Below are 19582 nucleotides of genomic sequence, written 5' to 3'. Positions count from 1 at the left end.
GAAATCAAGACCCATGAACGGGACCGGAGTTTGATAGGATTTATCGCGCTCATGTTCTTTTTGGCTCGTATTTTGGTTTTATGAGACCAGCTTGTGTTTTGATCACTCCTACGCATAAGTCATAAGTTTATGCATCTATGCTTTGAGATGAATAGGCTTTTTCCTAACCATGAATCGACTGACCATGAATTCACCACGGGGCACATCTAGCGGTGTTGACACATTGTCCAAGCAAAAACGAGCCTATGAGAGCTCTATATATGTATAATAGAATCTAAGTTTCTGTCTGTTTATGAATTAATAGATATAATAAAAAATACTTAATCTATTAAGTTAATATAAAGTGGATTTTGACATAATTCATACAAGCACTTTTTTTTTTAATGAATTCAATGACTTATTCAGCCACATAATAATACTTGAAAAAACATAGGGACCCTAAATTTAAAGGTGTAAATGTGTAATGGTGAGTAAAAGCAAAAATAGAATTGGTGAGGGGAGTGTAAATGTTAATTAGAGTATTTAGTAAGGACTAGTTTAAAAAATGCCGATCTCACTCTATCTCTCGTTTTATAAGTTGTAGCTGAATCGAATAGATCCCAAAATTAATTAATTAGGGTTAGTGTTGTTTATTTTCTTCCAGTTATAAATCGATCAGTTTCTTGGAGCATCATGTCAGAAAAGCTGAAATCGATAAAATTCGTGAACGCAAAAGATGAAGAAGTGCAGTTTGTATATCGTTGTGTGGACGATAAGCTTGTAAAAATGGATTTCATATGTTGCTTTGAATCTGATGTTATCCTTGATTATCTATCAGATGGATTTACAGGCGAGGTATATACCGAGATACCAAGTGTAATCTTGGAGAAGGTTAATACTTTCTGTGTTTCACGTCGGAAGACCATCAACAATTTTGATGATGATGATCCTATACTCGTCGCAAAAACGTTGCATGATTTCGATCGCCAGTTTGCATCAAATCAGTCTCCCTACCACCTTGCTCAGCTTATGCGTGTACGTATGACATCCTAATTTTTCCCTTATTTATATATATTCAGGAGGAATAATACATAAAAAATCATTAAAAGTTTAGTATGTCAAACTTTTCCAACATCATATATATAATAGACATGGAAATTCTCGGATGACTACTGACTAGTACTCACTCCAAGATTTAACATATATATGTATGTGCTATGTATAGATACAATACTAGGATATTAGTGCCCAATTATATGTATATCTATACATCTATTCATCATTGTTTGTAGGTAGCAAAAAAATGTTTCTAGGACCAAAAGTCAAGGAGGATTGGGATTGAAAAGTTTGTAATGAGGCTTTATTAACAAAGCATATTTGGAATATTGCAAACAGAAAGGAAACGTTATGGGTTGAGTGGGTAAACATTGTTAAGTAGAGAGGAAGAAACTTTTGGGAGATCGATTTTGATTATAATAATAATTGGATGGGGAAGAGCAAATTAAACAACAATTACATGAAGGTCTTGAATGCGGAGACATCATCACAACCTGGGAAAAAAAATGTTGTTGTGTACAAAAAGTTCACTTGGATACCAAAAAGCTCCAAGGGTTCCTAGCGCGCCTGAGGCATGCTTTTTAAAACCAAGCTTGTGTCTGTAGTTTTTCTTGCACAGCCATCCATAAGATAAACATATGACTTGGTATTCCTCCGGAAAACCATACAATTTTGCTCCACTGAACTTCAGAATTACCATCTTTGAAGTCATCCCAAACTCTCTTGACAGCACACTCACCTTCATTACCATTATTTCGTTTCCAGATTACTCTATCACTTCTGTCCAAGTTTGCAGCAATAGGAATTTCACCAATATGGATATTGAGCTATACAATCTGATATTCTGATGGTCAATTTTCCATCACCCTTTGACAATCACTAAAAAATTTGTATAAAGGCCCGCTACGATGCCACCAGTCATACCAAATTGATGTACTAATCCCATTTCCTACTGGATGTCTTATATGAGGCCCAACTTTATCTCTTTAACTCATTGCTTCATAATTGCTTTTTCCTATTTTCATTTCTGGCTGCTATTGATCTGAGGATCAAAACCCTCTTGGACGCCACACTTAAGGTAATTTTTAAAAAGATTGAGGGGATGTCTGCTGATAAGATTCTCAAGATCTGCAACGTTCCTGGTTTTTGTCATAAAGATTTTCAACGGTGGCACGCTCTTCATACTTGGGCTTACAGTTAATGACCTAATAAGTGTGGTAGTGTACATTGTGGATGTCTCCTGCTTTCATATGACTTATTAATCTAAAATAGAACAAATGGGTGTTTGACTAATTGTGTTATTTTTAAGTTTTTTTCATTTTGGATAATGTGGTGTTATTATTAAGTATGACTAGTTTTTTTTATTTTAAGTTTGAAACTGGTACAATATTCGTGTGTTGTCTGTTTTTTTTTTTTTTTCTTTCTAATATGACATTTGTATCCAAGATTCAATAACCATCCTTTATATAAATCATCTGGAGCTGCCAGTTGGTCCATTATTAAAGCTTATGAGGCACTTCAGAAGGAAGAAAAAGATCATTCACAAGGAGCTGCGGACTTTACCCTTACCGGTTTACATTATTGACAAACCAGCAAGAAAACTGTTCGAGAAATGAAAAGGAAGCAAGTCACGATACTGATGATGATTCATACAAGAAAAAGGCCAATTTGAAAAATCTTGGGGATGGTTCTCATGTTAATATGCTATACATGCACAAAAATCCAATAAGCTTGGGAGAGGTGCTTTGTTAATTCGCAGGAATGGAAATTTTTTTAAAACGATGGGTTTGTTACTGGTCCAGGGAAACGAACCCTGCTTTAGTGGTACCAACTGCTTTCCCTATGTTTACTGTATTTAATGTGCAGACTTACATGTGTGGTGGATCAAATGGTCACGGATCAAGGTGGTAGGTTCTGGTATCGGCGTGAGTTGATTAGATACCGAAATGCTTTAGGTTTGACTGTCTAAATTTTGATGTGTTTAATATGACTACAGAACTTATATCATACAACAGGAGTTATGTGTCAAACTTACGCTTTGGGTGACTTTCAACTTGTTTCCCGTTTGCTACATTTTTATTGTTCCCAATTGACCAGTTAGAGATGCCGCTTAATTTGGATTGACACAATGAGTAATGGGGTGAAATTGCCTCCTATACTGCTATAAATAGAACTATCTTAGAGGGTGAAATGCAATTTTAGGCTACCTGTTGCTTTGTCATAGACAACTAGTTTTGTCTTGGTGACGGGAGAAGTTGTAACATCCCGAACTCTTTTATCCTATTTTTATTTAACTTTGACCGTTAGTCGATGTTGACCAGTCGTTAAGGGGCGTTATACCTTTTGTGGCTAACTATCATAATAATAGTTATGGGCTTTATGTGAGTTATATGTGGTCAATAAAGTAGTTTAAAATGTGTGTTAATTATGTGGATAAGTTCGGGTTTGTCTTCCCATTTAGTGTGACTAAAGTGTCGATAAATTGTTACCAATGCTTGTCAAGGTGTATGTATTCCCTTAAGTGTCGATTAATGCTAAATGTCTTAAATCATATTACTCAGGGGTGATTTTTCTTGGTTCATAAATTTAGAGGGTTATTAAGTGTAATAAAACTCATTTTTACCGTGATTGGAGGCTTGGAGCTAGCCAAACCATGATCCATATATCATTAACCCTATTCTAAAATATATAGAATTTAGTTTCCCTAGTTGCCGTCGAAAGAAAAAAAAAAGAAAACTAAAAGTCATTATACTCTTGGGTTTTGGTGCACTTAGAAAAAGCAAAGAAAGGAAGGAGTGTTTGCAAATACTTTCTAGTCTCTTGCAATCCTAGCCACTCACATAGTAAGAATTGTTAATCTATTTGTCGTTTGTGTTTTCTTGATTTTCATAAAACTGAAGTATATTATAAACATTAAGTAGTTGTATTTATCCATAGTATTTAATCGTGGGGATTGGTAGTCACCTATGCTAGCCATAAATCTGATATGATAAGGATTGTTTTCAATACAAGTATTTGCTTTTGTCTTGTTCTATAAAAGTCACAAACTCTAAAAAAATATATAACATTATTATATTGTTTTGGGTTAAAGTTAGTATTGTGATGTTATTTTAAAAGGGAAAATTGTCCTGTGTGATATGAAGTTGTACTATAGCAGTAAAGTTTCAAGCAAAGTTAATTTGTTGTCATGTTTATTTTATGTTAAGCCGATTTTGTATATATATATATATATGTATATATATAAAATACTATTGTCCTTGTGGTTGTATATGCCATCACGTGAAGGCAAAATATAAAGGAAAAAAAAAGAATGGTTTTGTGTTGTTTTATTGGAAGAGTGTACTGTTTTTTCTAATGTATAAGGTATAATAGTACTAGTAATTAAGAGTATGGTTTTTGTTGTTTTAAGAGTGCATGTGCAGAATGAAAGAAATATGAGAAAGTCAAATGGTTTTATTTTTACATTGTTCAATATCCAAAGTACACATATATTTATAAAAAGGTATTTTTGTGCTTATAGTTGTTGTTAGTAGGTCAAAAGTAAAGAGTACATAATTTTATATTGTTATTGTTGATTAAAAAAAAAAGTGGCTGACCTTCCAGTCAGCATGTACTGAATATATGTATGTAAAAATGAAATAGTCATTTTTGTACTTGTTGGAAATGATGGCATGGTGACTAGTGGTTTTGAGGTTTTATTGACTTTTTTTTTAGCAGGATATCATCGTCTATCTTGGTTAGTTATTTTAATAATTGGTCATTATAGGTTATTGGGAATGCATAACAAACTTGATAAACGTATTGTGGTTGTTGTGAAGCTGACGAGGTAAGATAACTTACTTTTGACACCTGGGGACACAACAAAACTTAGTTTTGATATTTAAACTCCCCTTTTATGTTGTTCAACTATCTCATGCATATGTTGGGTGTGGGATATGAGAGGTTTATTGGGTGTTGTTAAAGCATGCTTGGGTAGAATTAAGTTTAGTGTTGCATTGTTGATTTATGTAGCTTGTTGATTGTGTGGTATATGATATATGTGAACTTGTACACATAGTACACTAGACATGATTTAGGTTGCCATGGCACGTGCACGTTTAAGGGCCCTAAAATTATTTGTAGATTTTGGTGTGATATACTTTAATATATCTTTTGGTGAAAGTCTCGAGCATTGGTGTAAGAGTTAAGCTTAACCCACATGACGTCTATTTAGGCGGAGTGTGCTATGGCGTCACTTGGAACCCCGATCAGGTTCTCTTGTGAATACAACCTGGTGTTTAGAGTATTTCGGGTGTCGTGGTTGACCACCTGGTGTTAACGGAATACTCATGGATTTGGTTATGCCTATCCATTATGACATAGATGGACCACCGTAAGGTCTACCCATCAAGTCGGGTGTGGGGATCCATATTTGGTTATTTAGCCGCCTCACACAACCTTTCTATGTAGTTTATTATGGCATAACCTTTTGGTGATTTATGTAGCTTAAGCAATAATGTGGATATTGGTGATTATGGAGGATTGTTAGGCACATTATAGGATTTGATAATCCTTATTATGCAGTTTATGTTGTTTTGTTATTTGTGCCTTTATATATGCATGAGTTGATTTATTAAAGTGTTTTAATTGGCAATCCTTTTATTTATACTAACCTGTTATCTTACTCAACTTTAATAGCTGACACTTGTTTTGTGAAAATGTGTTGTGTCCTCAGGTTAGGCATTGATCAGTGGCTGGTAGCTTGCTTGTGAAATGGGTAGCTATTATTGGAGCTTTTGGACGTTGGCTTTAGGTACTCATAGTTGCACTATTTAAGTAGACTTATTTATTTAGCCCTTTTTGCTTTTATTACGTTGACTGTCTTTGTTGAGGTTGATTGTGGATTTCATTTACATTATTGTGATTATACTGGTTGGTAACACCCTTTTTAAGACATTTATTATGTTTTATTGGTTCCGTTAGGAATCAATTGTGACTTTTAATTGGGATTTTTAAAAGTCACTTCCGCATTTTATAAACGGTGTTATATTTAAAGTTGAAAATTTTTTGAAATCCATATTTTTATAAAGCAGGGTGTTACAGAAGTGACTTGATTCATAATGTTTCCAACAGTTATGGGTATGTTATAATTGTTGATTCAAGGTCGTATGCAGTTTTGGGGATGGACCGGATAGTCACAATGGGTAATTTTTTGGTACATGTAAAAACAGGTTTTGGTTGGCTTACTGTCCAGTTTTTTTTTTTGTTGTTAAATTATAATTAGCATGTCAAAATACTACTGCAATAGTTATTCTACTTAAATAACACTCTAATTTTGAATAAATGATTTTTACTTTAAGGTAATTGTTTCCATTTTACTCTTTTGACCCATTAAGATTAACACAAAGCCCAAACCGATCCATTCATAAGTTAATTCTTCAAAATTGCCAACTCTTCTACCGATTGAAAACTTAGAAGAAATGGGTCGCTTATCCATGTTTAGCAATAATAAATAGATTCAATATATGTGTAAATAAACTTTATGCCTTAAAGTAGATGGTGCATATTCGTTGCCAGGGGGCGTTTGGTTGCAGAAAATACCCTCTTGTTTTTCAACTCTGTTTTCCAATAAAAACATGAAAAACAGAAAAAACACGTTCTAATCATAGTTTTTCAAAAATATTTTCCAAGAAAACAAAAACAATGTTTTTTATTTTTCCATAGATAACTTGAAAACATCATTTTCTTGTTTTCCATTTTCATTTTGCATTTCATTCCAACCCCCCCCCCCTTCCCCTCACATCTTTAACATGTTTTCTAGTTTTAATTAGAACGCGTTTTCAAAAAAAAAATTTGTTTTCTAGAAAATAAAAACTCCTTTAATTTTCTAAAAAATTAGAAATGAAAATTAGAAAACATTTTCAACAACCAAACACGCCCTAAGTCTTTCTTGTTTTTACTTTTTAGTGCTTTAGCATATCATAGGTTCAGCAAAGTGAAAAATAAAAGTTGGCATCAACATACTTGTTCATCCATCTCATGGAAGTTGCTTGGATTTACTGATTTAAATATCTAGTGGTAATTGCAATATCTTGCCAGTTCATAGTTCCCTCTGTCAGAACATCTGAAATGAGGGTCGACTTGCAAACAGTTTTTGATATTTTTAGAAATAGTTAACGGGTCAATTATGATTACAACTTTATAAGAACATTAAGATTTACTGATTTAAATATCCAGTGATAATTGCAATATCTTGCCAGTTCATAGTTACCTCTGTCAGAACATCTGAAATGAGGGTCGACTTGCAAACACTTTTCGATATTTTTAGAAATAGTTAACGGGTCAATTATGATTACAACTTTATAAGAACATTCTTAAAATACTGATCTATTTCTTCACACACAAAAATTTGAAAGATAATCTAAACCTATAATTGAAGTGGCTGTATATGGATAACAGACTGCTGTCAGAATGCAAGATATTTTTATATGATCCGTTTTGCATTTATTATAACCCATGATGACCTATCATAAAGCAAACGGGTCAAATTCTCTCCTCCTCCGTCCTGATACTCCGAGTCACAAATCAAAACGATAGTTTTTGGTAACAGGATGAGTTGATTAGATACCGAAATACTTTAGGTCAGACTATTTAACTTTGTGCGCGGGCACCATGATAGAATCCATCAATAATAATTTAATTTGTTGAAAATAGCTTATTTGATGTCTTCATTTTTTTTTCCCCAAAATTAGTTTTTTCTTCCATTGATTTAATATTGATGTCATAAGCATTTCCTTTTTTTTTTAAATAAATTATTTTATTTTTGTTTTTGTTATTTATTAATGGGGTAATATTTTTTTAAGAAATTTTTTTATTCTTTTTTCAAAACTCTATTAATTCATACATAGTGTTTTAAATTCTGTTACTTAAACCATTTTGTTATAACAGACATTTTAAATTATCTACTCATTATGTGAATCTCTTATATATAAATAAAGGGCTTAGTTTGGATGCAGTTAACTGCATCATGTTTGGATGAGGTTATCTTGAAAATCAAGAAGAGCATTTGTACTGATAAATATTTGAAGAATAAGGGAAGACCAGAGCTCTATAACTAAAGTTGTTCCTGGAAATGTTAGTTGAATTGTGGCTTGGAAAAAAAAAATAGATTACTTATAAGTTATAACAAATGACTTTAGGAGACTGAAAAATAAAACTTAAACGTTAGAAAAGCTTTGCCCTTTACCTTTAGACAATTGTTAAAAAGGATGGTGAGATAGGTTGGTAAAGAGAGGTGATGAAATAATAATTGGATTAAAGGCAAGTGAAAAGAAAGTGAAACCATTCACCACATGGTAAGTGCGAGTCTAATTTTGTTTGTTTTTGTAACACCCCAAAGATTTTAAAGGTAAAAGAAATTAACCTCTTTTTATAGATTTGACATTAAAGTAATTTCCTAGTATTTTATTTTTGAATATGGGGTTAATTTAGTTGGAACTTTAGCGGATAGCGGGGAAAATACCCTCAAAATTTGGAATGGGTCGTGGCACCTTCTGGATGTGCCAGACATCCCTTTTGTTGTTAGAAACCTCCTTCCACCCACTCTTCTCCATTCTCTTCTATTTTCTTCATGCAAGACTAATCTTGTTTCTTCAAAAATCAAAGTAATCCTCTTTAATTCAAGAATAGAAATCACAATAACAATCATCACCAACTTTAGTCTTCATTCAAGAATTTAAAAGCTAGGGTTTGGTGATTTTGGTGGGGGTGGCCGAAAATTGAGAAGAAAGAAAAGGAAGGATTCGTGAATTTAAAATCTCAAGTAATTGTCTTCCATTGTGAGGTAATGAATTTCCCCAATCTAGCTTTGTCAATCTTTTGAAAATTAGGGTTCATGAGTGAACCAATTTGGGGGTTTTACTAGAAAAAATGATTTATGGTTAATTTTTCCCCAATTCCTTAGTTAACCTAGTTGTCATTGAGTTATATGATATGTTTGATTATGAAAATAATGAGTGCATGTGATAAATTTTAGTTCTTGAGAAAAGATGAGTTTTGAGTAGTTATGGAATTGTTGATGAAAATGGTAGATTGAGCTACCTAGTGTGGTTGTTAAAGAAAATGAAACTCAATGACAAATGGGTTGAGTTTTGGGTCTAGGAAGGCTAGTGATTGAGTATGACTAGGTTAAGCTAGTCATAGTTGTGAATGTAAGCTTATGCATTTTTACGATATGATCATAGGTTGAAGATTGCTTGTGCTTGTTCATTTAGCGTTATTACCTTTGTTGCGGAAGAGGTGAGTATTCTTGCATACCTTTATGTATACGTTGGGCCAATTACCATGAGATGTGAATGTTCCAAGCATGGTAATTGGTTCGGCGTTAAGCCCATGTGGGGCATTGTTTATGAGGCCTAAGAACCTCGGGGGCCTAAGAATCCCGATAGTTGATGTGATATGAGGCCTAAGAACCTCCGGGGCCTAAGAATCCCGATAGATATGATTTGTTATGATTGTTTAGCTTATATGGATCCATATATGTATTGTTTGTGTGCAAGGTGAATATGTAAATGTGACATGACGATGCCATAGGCTACATGTGAAAGTCCTTGTACTATGCCCTCCTTCGTATTCGTAAATGTATGCAAGTATATTCACTAAGCCTTTGCTTATATTTTAGATGTTTACCCTCTTATATAGGTAGTTCCGGAGGAAGGAACTAGTGATTGTTGATTGAAGATAGTTGATTTAGAGTTTGAAGCAATTTTTGGACGTCTTGAAAGTAATTAGGTCATTCCCAGGCGAATGACGATCTTTTGGTATAGAAGCTTAGTTGTCCCTCATTTCTTGGCTCTTGGTACATTTTAGTTTGGGGTCATGCTTTTGGGTAAATTTCTGTAAATGTTCCAGTTGTAAAGTTTTTGGATAGTTGTGAATTCATAATTTTGGTCAAAAAGGTGTCAAAGTGGGTAAATGACCCGTTTGATGGAAATCTTGATTTTGCGTACTCGTTGATGTTGTAAATGTGTTTGAAATGTGTCTTTATAGTTGTTAGAATATTTGAAATTTAGTTTGTGGAAGTTGGGCAAATGAATATTATAGTTTGGAGTTGTTTGGTGTGTCAAATGGCTGGTTTTTGCATCAGGTGCAGGTCAGAAAGTGCCCACTACGGCACAGTGGGAGTGGTCTAGACCCACTGCGGCGCAGTGGGGGTTTTTCACCTCGCAGGTCAGAAGTTTCCCACTGAGTCGCAGTGGGAGGTGTCCAACCCCACTGCGGCGCAGTGGGAGGTTTTTCACCTCGCAGGTCAGAAGTTTCCCACTGAGTCGCAGTGGGAGGTGTCCAACCCCACTGCGGCGCAGTGGGAGGTTTTTTGCTCGCAGATCAGAGATTTTCCACTGAGTCGCAGTGGGAGGTGTCCTAACCCCACTGAGTCGCAGTGGGGGTAAAAAAAAAATTCTTGTATTTTCGGTTTATCGAGTCGGGTCCTTTCAGTTTTATCTTATATGTTGTGTTTTGATTAATATTTTGTGGATATTGTAGGGTACAGTGGGTATTAAATTTGAAGGTAAATGTCTAAAGGAGAAAGAATGTGAATGAGGCGAGATTGTGAAAAACAAAAGTGTACTTAAAATCAAGGTTGAAGAACTCGCGACCCGGGATTGGATCGACGAGTGCGGGAGTCAAGAGTTTTTAAATCCTCGAATCGGAATCAGGGAGAATCCAGATCGGGTTTTTATATAGAAATTTTATAACTTTTAAATTTATATGTAATAAACTTCAAACTTAAAACGTAATGGTTTATAAACTTTAACATAATACTTGAAAGTTCAAACTCCATTCATTAGAACATAAACTTAAACCAATTTATATATATATAAAAAAGAAGCAATTATTTTTTTTTACCAAAGTTGACCCAAATTTTCACCCGATCTGGCTGATTCTTGACCGGCTCGGGCGAGTTTGACCGAGTTTACACGTAACCAAGTAGTTGACCGGGTCTCATCCGAATCTGGTCGACTCGACCCATTTAACTCCCATTTTCTTCGAGTTTTCGTCCGAATCCACCGAGTTTTATAACTCTGGTTAAAATGGATGATGGTTGCGTTTGGAAAAAAAAATAATGGTCTTAAAAAGAGAAAAAATTTACACCCCGGAAAAGTTCTAGATATACACCGAGTCCGTCAGACAGCCAGGTAATCTCTTATTCATTTATGCATTGTTGGGGAGGGGGATACTCAAACCTAACCCTAACTTTACGAAAGCCGCCCGCATAATCTTTACATTATGCCTCCTACACCGAATCCGTCAGACAGCCAGGTCCTTTCTTTCTTTCTTTTCATTTTTTCTTCTTTTTTTCTATGAATTGAATTGCAATTGCATAAGTTACAGTAATAATTTTTTCTCTTCCTTTTTTTGTTTGTTTTTGTTTTTGTACTTCAATTTCAATTAAATTGGCCCAATTGTTGTTGTTAGAGGTATAATTATTTAATTTTTCTCTTTGTATAATTAACAAAAAATATTTATTTATTGCAGAATAATAATAATAACAACAAATTTGATCTCCAAGGATTTGTGTAAACCAATAGAAGTGGCCGCTCAGTATTCATCTCTATCTGATGACGAAAGGTGATACTACTACTTACTTCTCGTATATTATTATCTTTGGTGTATATATATTATATATAGAAAAATGATTAACCCTCCTAAAGTTCTCTTAAAAATCCTCTTAAAACTTTCAAAACTTGACATTGTATAGTCCACTAATTCTTTTACCTATTCGCATCTCTTGATCTTGGCACATGTCATTATCTTGTAGGTAGGAGGATTTTTAAGATAATTAGTTAGAAGGTTATCATTTCCCGTATATATATAAGTTTGGGTACAGGACCTCTCACATCTTGATATTTTAATCCATAATAATTACGGGGCCTAATCATATATTTCATTATACAATTAATATCTAAAAATTGATATGTGAGTGGTTCTATACCTACTCTTAGGTATCTAGCACCCATATATTCATTCATATGTATATATATATATCCCCATATATGCTTATTTTTGTTTTTACGGATTGATTGTAGATGTAAATGGGTACTATCAGTGATTCTGATGAGTCAATGGTGAGTCTCCATTCGTTCATTCTTACAGTTCATATATGTTTTCTGATCCTCTACAATTGTAATTAATGTTTTAAAACTTTTTATCTTTTAATGAATTCATTGTAGGTTTCGGAATTATAAAAGATATGAAAGATATGTAAGAAACGAATTAGTAGCAGACATTGAGTGGTCTTCATATCCAACTAAAGAAGAATTGTGAGTAGTATATTTGGAGTATCTTGAATTTATTATTCTAATTTTTATCAAGGAAAATGCTAAATGGAGCCTATAGGGTTGCACTTAACGTGCATAAAAATTGTACCTTTCTATATCTAAAGTCCACCCTTGAATTTTATGATAAGTGTACAACTATTTAATGCACCTTAACGAAAGCCCTTAAGGCTGCGTTTAGCAAAACCCTTCTATCAATAGTAGTAGTAGTCTACTAGTTGTAGTATATTGATTGTTTATGTAGCAGTTGAGGGAGCCTGGTTTATATACTTTATTATTATTTATTTATAACGAATTGATTGTTGTTGAAGAATGAGGGTGTGGGATTTCGATGAAGATGATGCAGAAAATTTATACAATCCATTCCAGGATGAGGACTTCAATCGATCACTTGATAATCGCTTAGGAAAATTAATATATGAGGAAAGGTATATCGATCCAGAGGAAATGATGTTTGATAAAACAAGGTATAGTAAAACTAATAATGTCGAAGTTAATTCAGAAGTAAAAGTCAATCAATCTGATGAAGGAGTTTGGACGGGAGCAAAATTTAATATTGATGTTGACAAAGAAAGAAAACAAATACTGGATTTGGTTAAACAATATCGGAAGAAGAATGAGAAGAGGAAGCAGATGTTTGAGAAAATAAAGACAGAAGAATGATGATTGATGCCGATCTGGTTGAAGAGTCTATTTATTTGTTTCAATCTGAAGAAGAGGAAAGTTAACAACTCCAATATATATTAGTATATCAATCTTGTTGCTTTTTATCATTCCCTTTTCCATCGATATTTTGGTTGCGGGGTATTTGTATTAATATGCTTTTGTGTATGTTAAATTGACATTTTTATTTTAATATATTTGGAGACAATTATAGTCGTATGCTTTTATGTGTTAAGATTTTTAATTTATATCTTGGGGGCACTTATTGTCATGATTCTTTGTTAAATTTTTAACACGCCATAGTTTGTTCTAGAGGCTAGAGTTCTAGTAATGTTTTTAACCGCAATTTTTTCGTGTATTATAAACTTGGTAGGCATCAATTGGTTGTCTTTATTTGTTGCTCGTTCTTATTTAGCATATTTTTAGATAGCGTGACTGCCATTGCCCCAATTGGTGGCCAAAGAAGCTTTTGTTGTATGACTAGCCCAGGAGTCTGGAGCGTTGCAAATACATAGTGAGTTGGTCAATGTATGTGAATACAGTTCAGAATGAGATTAGTTGCAGAAAAGTTATTATTATAATCTGTTCTTCTGCTAATCCGTTTGTATTGGTACGGTTGCAACTCATGTGTCCTTTGCCACTTCGTGTTTCTAGTTGTAAGGGCCTAACTATTTCTGCTTGATTGTATGAATGCTACTGCTGCTTCTGTTTCGTGTTTCTGTCAATAGGCTGCATATGGATGTGCATTGCATAAGTAGTTCCTGTCTTAAAATGTGACATTGAATTGGTGGTCCCATTTTGTTTCTTATCGAATATAATGTTGGAACATCGTCCTTGTACTTTCTTCTTCTTCGACAGTGAAATGAGGTCTTGAAACCTAAAAGGAAAAAAGATATGCCAGAAACCAAGAAAAAGCCTGAATGAAAAAACCTGAACGAGTTGCGAGTTGGCAAAATCCGGGTAGTAGAAGGGGATACGATGTGTCGGGATGAGATTGTGCCACGCCGTGATTACTATCCATACTGTTTTCTTATGCAAGAAATCAAGGAAAAGCCTGAATGAAAATACCCGAACGAATTGCGAGATGGCAAGATCTGGACGGTGGAGGGGGATGTGATGTGACGGAATGAGATTGTGCCATGCCACCGGGACTATTCAAGACCGTTTTCTTTATTTGAGTAATATGCATATGCGTACATTTCATGGTTTGTTCAAATAGAAAACTGGAACATACATCATAGACGACCTATGCGATCATCTGGTATATTTATGAGTAACATAAACATTTAAATAAATTGAGGTGGATTGATTATAAAACTTCTGCACCGACTTCCAAATAATAGGTAGTAATTTCAAGCCACTAAAAGGGGAAAATTTGTTAAAATCATCTCATATGCAGTTCCGATGTAACCTCATCTCATATGCAGTTCCGACTTCCAAATAATAGGTAGTAACTTCTGCACCGCTTCGAATCATAATTTTTGTTCAACCTATACATGTGTAAGTTATGTGTATACCAAAAAAAAGGAAATTAAAAAGTCGTCAAAAGTATATCAAATTAAATTTCTAATGAAAGAAGACGAAATTTTAAGACTACCCATGCTTTTTGTTTCGTCTAAAGATTTACGGTTTGTGAGATAAAGCATTTTGAATGATTTGAGTGAATTTTATTATTTAATTGAAAAGAGAGAAAGAGAGAACGAATGTGTGGTCTAGAATGATTATTGAGTTTTTGTTTTTTTTTTTTATGAGTTTTCAAAATAACTCACCTCTATACACTAATATACAAATATGGAAAAAAAACTATATGCTGCTAGAAGCATGAAAGAAACATGTTTCCCCCTCACAAACTCCCCCCCCCCCTGAAAATCACATGTTTGAATATAAAATCTACCCCCTAAAAATCATGGTGGAAACATGATGCTATAAGCATACTAGTTAACCGCTTAACCCCTGCAAATATATGTCTAAATATAAATGAATATATATAGAGAACGGATTGATGAACGGAGAAACTAGATGACATGGGATATCATTTAAATGAATATATATAGAGAACGGATTGATGAACGGAGAAACTAGATGACATGGGATATCATTTAAATGAATATATATAGAGAACGGATTGATGAACGGAGAAACTAGATGACATGGGATATCATTTAAATGAATATATATAGAGAACGGATTGATGAACGGAGAAACTAGATGACATGGGATATCATTTAAATGAATATATATAGAGAACGGATTGATGAACGGAGAAACTAGATGACATGGGATATGGGATATGTTAAGGAAAGGAAAGAAACAAATTGTCATTTGCAAAGAAGACGGGCGGATCCTCCTGTACAAACTATTTAGATTGTATATATACTTTTTTGAAAGAAATAATGACTATTAATTAAAATAGGCTTTTTTTTTTATCACATATAGTCCTTATGTTTAAAAAAAAGACGATTATACCCTCACGTGGTTCGCATGTGAAAGTTTTAAACAGACAAAACTAACAGAAGTTAGTGTCAAGGATTATTGTCAATGAAAATGAAAAATTCAGGGACCGTTTGCAACGGAAGAAAAACGCAAAGGGGCAAAATGCGAATATAACAAACCATAAGGACCAGTTGTGACATTTTCTCTTTATTTATTTTTCTGTAAGAACATAAGTATTAAAAGTTAATGATTCAGTATGCTGGAAATTAGACCCCGCACACCCCTGCAGTACATGAGTGATAACACGTATACCTACACGCTCAATAGGTAAATGATCGAAACCAGGCCTTAGGTATTTTGATAATTGAATTAAATCATATGACGTTAAAATTAGATAATGAGTTTTACATATGATGTATCAAATAGAGTTAATTAGATGATACTTTTACATATGATGCGTCAAATAGAGTTAATTAGATAATACTTGTGTCAATTTGAATGATTATAATGATGTGGTTATGATATGAGCATCAAAAGTACTAAATATAAATTGAATACTTGAATTAATGAATCGTTTTTGTATAAGTATATGTAAATATGCAACTTAGAGGCGCTAAAGAGACATATTTATTAATCAGAAGCGCTAAATATGTAAAACAATGTATGTAAAACAATGCTGAGCTAATACAGCCGAAATTATTTTCCTGAAGTGAATGGTAATGGTTCAGTAACTTGAACTCATTGTATATCCTACTTTACAAGTCTTTAATGTGTTTTCTGTGCAAAAGTGGATATAAACTATGTTTTTTGTGCGTTAAACAATACATTTTCGAGTATACGAATTTCATATCTCACTTAAGTTTTGAGAATGTAGTCATCTTCAGACATGTGGCACATTCAAAAGCTGTTCATACTATACATCTAGTATATATTGAAACTTGAAAGGAGTAAAAAGTTAGAGAATACGAGTTGTAGACACAGTATGGTGAAAGAATAAAAGATTGAGCCAAATAATGTTTGATCATGACACTATATCTAATTCGTGAACTTTGTATCACAACCTTTTGCTTCTTCTGCAACCTTTTTTGTCTAATGGTGACGCGTCTAACTCTTTGGTATTTAGCGAAATCAATGTTGGTGAAGCCTCTATGTTACATATCTCTTGTTCCTGCTCCATGGAACATCATTTTTCAAAATCATCAAGTAAATAAGTAATCATTTATTTAGGTTTTCACAGATAAAGAAAAGTTATAACAGGAGCCAGATAGAGCACTTACAGTATGTTTAGAGGAAACCGTAGTGGGTACATCAGGTTGGAGCGAAACCACTGTTGCTTCACCTGACTTGATGACTTCAATCTGTGTGGAGAAAAGAGCAGATACTGGCCTGTGATCTGAGAACTTGCTCTCACTACGGAAATAAGAATGTTGCTTTACTCCTTTTCCATACCATAAGATCCTGTCACACCTGTTGTATGCAAAACACAATCCAAAAAGTTGTCTTTGTAAAATCAGTTTGACAAAACTGCACTTGTTCAATGTTTGCTCTTGATCTAATTGACAAATCTGAATGGCTAAAGAAACAACATAGCCAAATCGGAACATTCAAATGTAATTGAATCAAAATTTCCACTTCTAATAGGAAGATATTAATGCAGAATAGAGTAGATGTGCATACCATGCTGGTGTCCTTTGCTTTTCTCCTGCTCTGCTAGGTTGTGTACCAGAGTACCGATTCCTATTATATTTGGAATACTTATAAGTAGGTGCAAATTCTATGTTTCCTTCTCTCCACCCTTGAAACACTCCACCATCTCCCAGCTCTTGTCGTAACTGATCAAACTCTTGAAGTGCTGTCCAATCTTGCTTCTTTATCAGCTCCCTAGCTAAATCATTCTCCAAGTATAACCTGTAATTGAGGTCTCCGAACCAAAATATTTGGCTGTTTCACAAAAAATATAATTGCTGTCATATAATCATATATTTCAAAAAGAAAAGCATCCACACAGAGGTGGTAAAACGGTCGGGTTGGGTAATGGGTCAAAACTGGTAAAGTTTGGCAGGGTTTTTAAACCGGCTGGGCAAAGTGGGTTAACCTGCAACACTCTCCTTCCATTTTACTTTTAGTTTTATATTTATGGTGTCAAATATGACAAAATAAGCTATACAATTTCAATAGTACTATAACTTTCTGGAATAAAATGATTTAGAAGTTGTAGGCATCAAAAGTACACTTTGGGCGAATTTTGACCCGTGTCTCATTTGTCTAATTTTTGACCATTTTTAACATATTTGACTCATAAGAGATATAATCTTGACCCAAATCATTCGATTCTTAAATTAACGGGTCAACATATTCAAATAGGCAGACTACTTACTCATGTCCTAGAATTGTAAGAGGCCGAGGAATGCATTTATCTCGAAAGTGTCGAGGAAAAGTTGTTCGCTTGAAAATCTCAGAAACTTGTTGATTTCTCCTCCCTTCATCCCCTTTCTTCTCTCCAGAAGCCAGATGAGCAGCAATAAAACAAAAGCTAGTTCTTTCAATTGACATGCTAACAGCCACCGAACCTTTGTTTCCCAAATAACCCATAGCCCCACAAGCTACAGCACTCACTTTTACACTTGATATGCTGTACCTCTTGAACAATGATGTGTTTATCCATACACTTATGAACACTCCAACCATCTTCTTGCTTGCTATTAGTGTGTACCTTCCACAGTGATTAAGCCCTTCTTCTTCGTCTTCTTCTAGGCTTGCTGTTGATATTCCACCTGACACATTATCCAAATAGTTATAGTCCTCACTTATGAGCGGATCCAGCATTGGTGTTATCCATCGGCATGCACATCTATCGTTCAGTATTTGTCCTATAAGTAGGTTCCAGTTCGTCGCTGCAGTTAAATCTTCTCCTCCAATGACGTTTTTAGCTTTCAGCGGTACGATTTCTTGAAATCTGTTTAGTAAGGTCAAAGAGCAGTAATGTTATGGGCAAAGGTAATATAGAATTCATTTTCTTACAGATGTATGCAACGTATTCTTTTAACCATTTAACGCAACAAACTTACCATTCTTCTAGACAACTTGCATACTTAAGTAAAAAATGACAAGTATGTTGCATTAGCTGATTAAAAAAAAATACAATTCAATGTTAGTAAAAATGTGAATAGTACATTGCATTTTTTGGTAGTTTGCCCTTGTATTTCTACCATAAGACATACCCAAGAACATAGATGTCGGCAGACTCTTTAACATTTAGCCATTCATCCAAATCGACAACCAAACTCCCACCTGGAGATCTTCCAGCAACATTCCAAGTAGCCACAAATATCCTAAAACACAAAGATACGTTAAAACACATTGTAAACATCAACTTCATACATGGATACCATGATGGCTAATTACCTCAATTCATTGATTGAAATGCAAGGATCCATCTCTGATGACATGAACGAGCCATCATCCTCGTATTCATCTCCAGACTCATCTGCAAAAAGCTATTCTGGTAACTTTAACTCCAAGGAACTCTAGAAATCATGTTAAAAGGAAAAGATAATAATAATAATATTAGCTTCATGTAACATCTGTAACATGGTTTATAATAACCTGCAAGCTCTTTGAAAAGAGACGACCGAGATTTGGTCTTGTGCTTATTAGAAAACCAACGACCGAACGTTTTGAGATGAGGTTTGTAGTAGTATCCATGCCTGGTGGTGATTGTATCCATCTAATATATGTTAACGATGATTAAATGATAAGTTTGTAAATTGGTATGATGGGAGTAGCCTACTTATTTAAAGGTTTGATAGAATTTTTTGAAATGGTGTTGGAGATAATGTGGCAAACGCCGGCATAAAAAGCTAGAGACTCAAACAAAAACAGACGAATATAAGAACACCTTGGGAAAATCTCAAGGCAATTAGCCAACAGCATAAGATGCATTTTAGCGATGATACCAAGTGACAAATAATATAATGGTCAAAGATTACTAAAGTTGCATCCTTGTTTAATTATCCGGTTTCATTAAATTAATCATAACTAATACATACAGTATGGTATGGTTGATAAATATTTTCATTTTATCTATAAGACTAATGTTTTGGACTTCACCAAGATTTGCCTGAAAGTTTTTGAAT

At 34.0% G+C, this 19582-nt stretch overlaps 3 protein-coding genes across 5 annotated transcripts; 2 read left to right on the top strand and 1 right to left on the bottom strand.

Annotated features, from left to right (window-relative positions):
* Positions 1-618: 618 nt before the first annotated feature.
* LOC122605441 lies at positions 619-5977 on the top strand. Of its 3 annotated transcripts, none has more exons than XR_006324606.1 (2): positions 619-1014; positions 1272-3081. XR_006324606.1 is itself a non-coding variant. In XM_043778395.1 (2 exons), exons 1-2 carry the CDS (start codon positions 673-675, stop codon positions 5759-5761), a joined length of 354 nt encoding a protein of 117 aa, XP_043634330.1. In that variant the 5' UTR covers positions 619-672; the 3' UTR covers positions 5762-5977. The 3 variants fall into 3 exon arrangements, 2 of the variants coding, with proteins under 2 accessions (XP_043634330.1, XP_043634329.1); XM_043778395.1 differs by lacking the exon at positions 1272-3081 and adding an exon at positions 5750-5977; XM_043778394.1 differs by having other exon boundaries at positions 2066-3081.
* Positions 5978-11201: 5224 nt separating this feature from the next.
* Positions 11202-13261, top strand: LOC122605528. The gene is made up of 5 exons (XM_043778486.1): positions 11202-11210; positions 11551-11643; positions 12102-12140; positions 12246-12335; positions 12662-13261. Exons 3-5 carry the CDS (start codon positions 12130-12132, stop codon positions 13011-13013), a joined length of 453 nt encoding a protein of 150 aa, XP_043634421.1. The 5' UTR covers positions 11202-11210; positions 11551-11643; positions 12102-12129; the 3' UTR covers positions 13014-13261.
* Positions 13262-16500: 3239 nt separating this feature from the next.
* Positions 16501-19173, bottom strand: LOC122604744 (type IV inositol polyphosphate 5-phosphatase 7-like). Its single transcript, XM_043777614.1, has 8 exons — positions 19053-19173; positions 18852-18933; positions 18668-18778; positions 18296-18402; positions 17824-18220; positions 17124-17387; positions 16724-16913; positions 16501-16614 (listed from the first exon to the last, which is right to left on the bottom strand). The coding sequence occupies exons 1-8, from the start codon at positions 19171-19173 to the stop codon at positions 16501-16503; spliced, it is 1386 nt and encodes a 461-aa protein (XP_043633549.1).
* Between the last annotated feature and the right edge of the window lie 409 nt (positions 19174-19582).

The sequence above is a fragment of the Erigeron canadensis genome, chromosome 6 (assembly GCF_010389155.1).
Source record: "Erigeron canadensis isolate Cc75 chromosome 6, C_canadensis_v1, whole genome shotgun sequence".
NCBI classification, from domain to species: Eukaryota; Viridiplantae; Streptophyta; class Magnoliopsida; order Asterales; family Asteraceae; genus Erigeron; species Erigeron canadensis.
The sequence above is the reverse complement of the archived record's forward strand: the minus strand, read 5'-3'. Positions and strand labels throughout refer to the sequence as shown.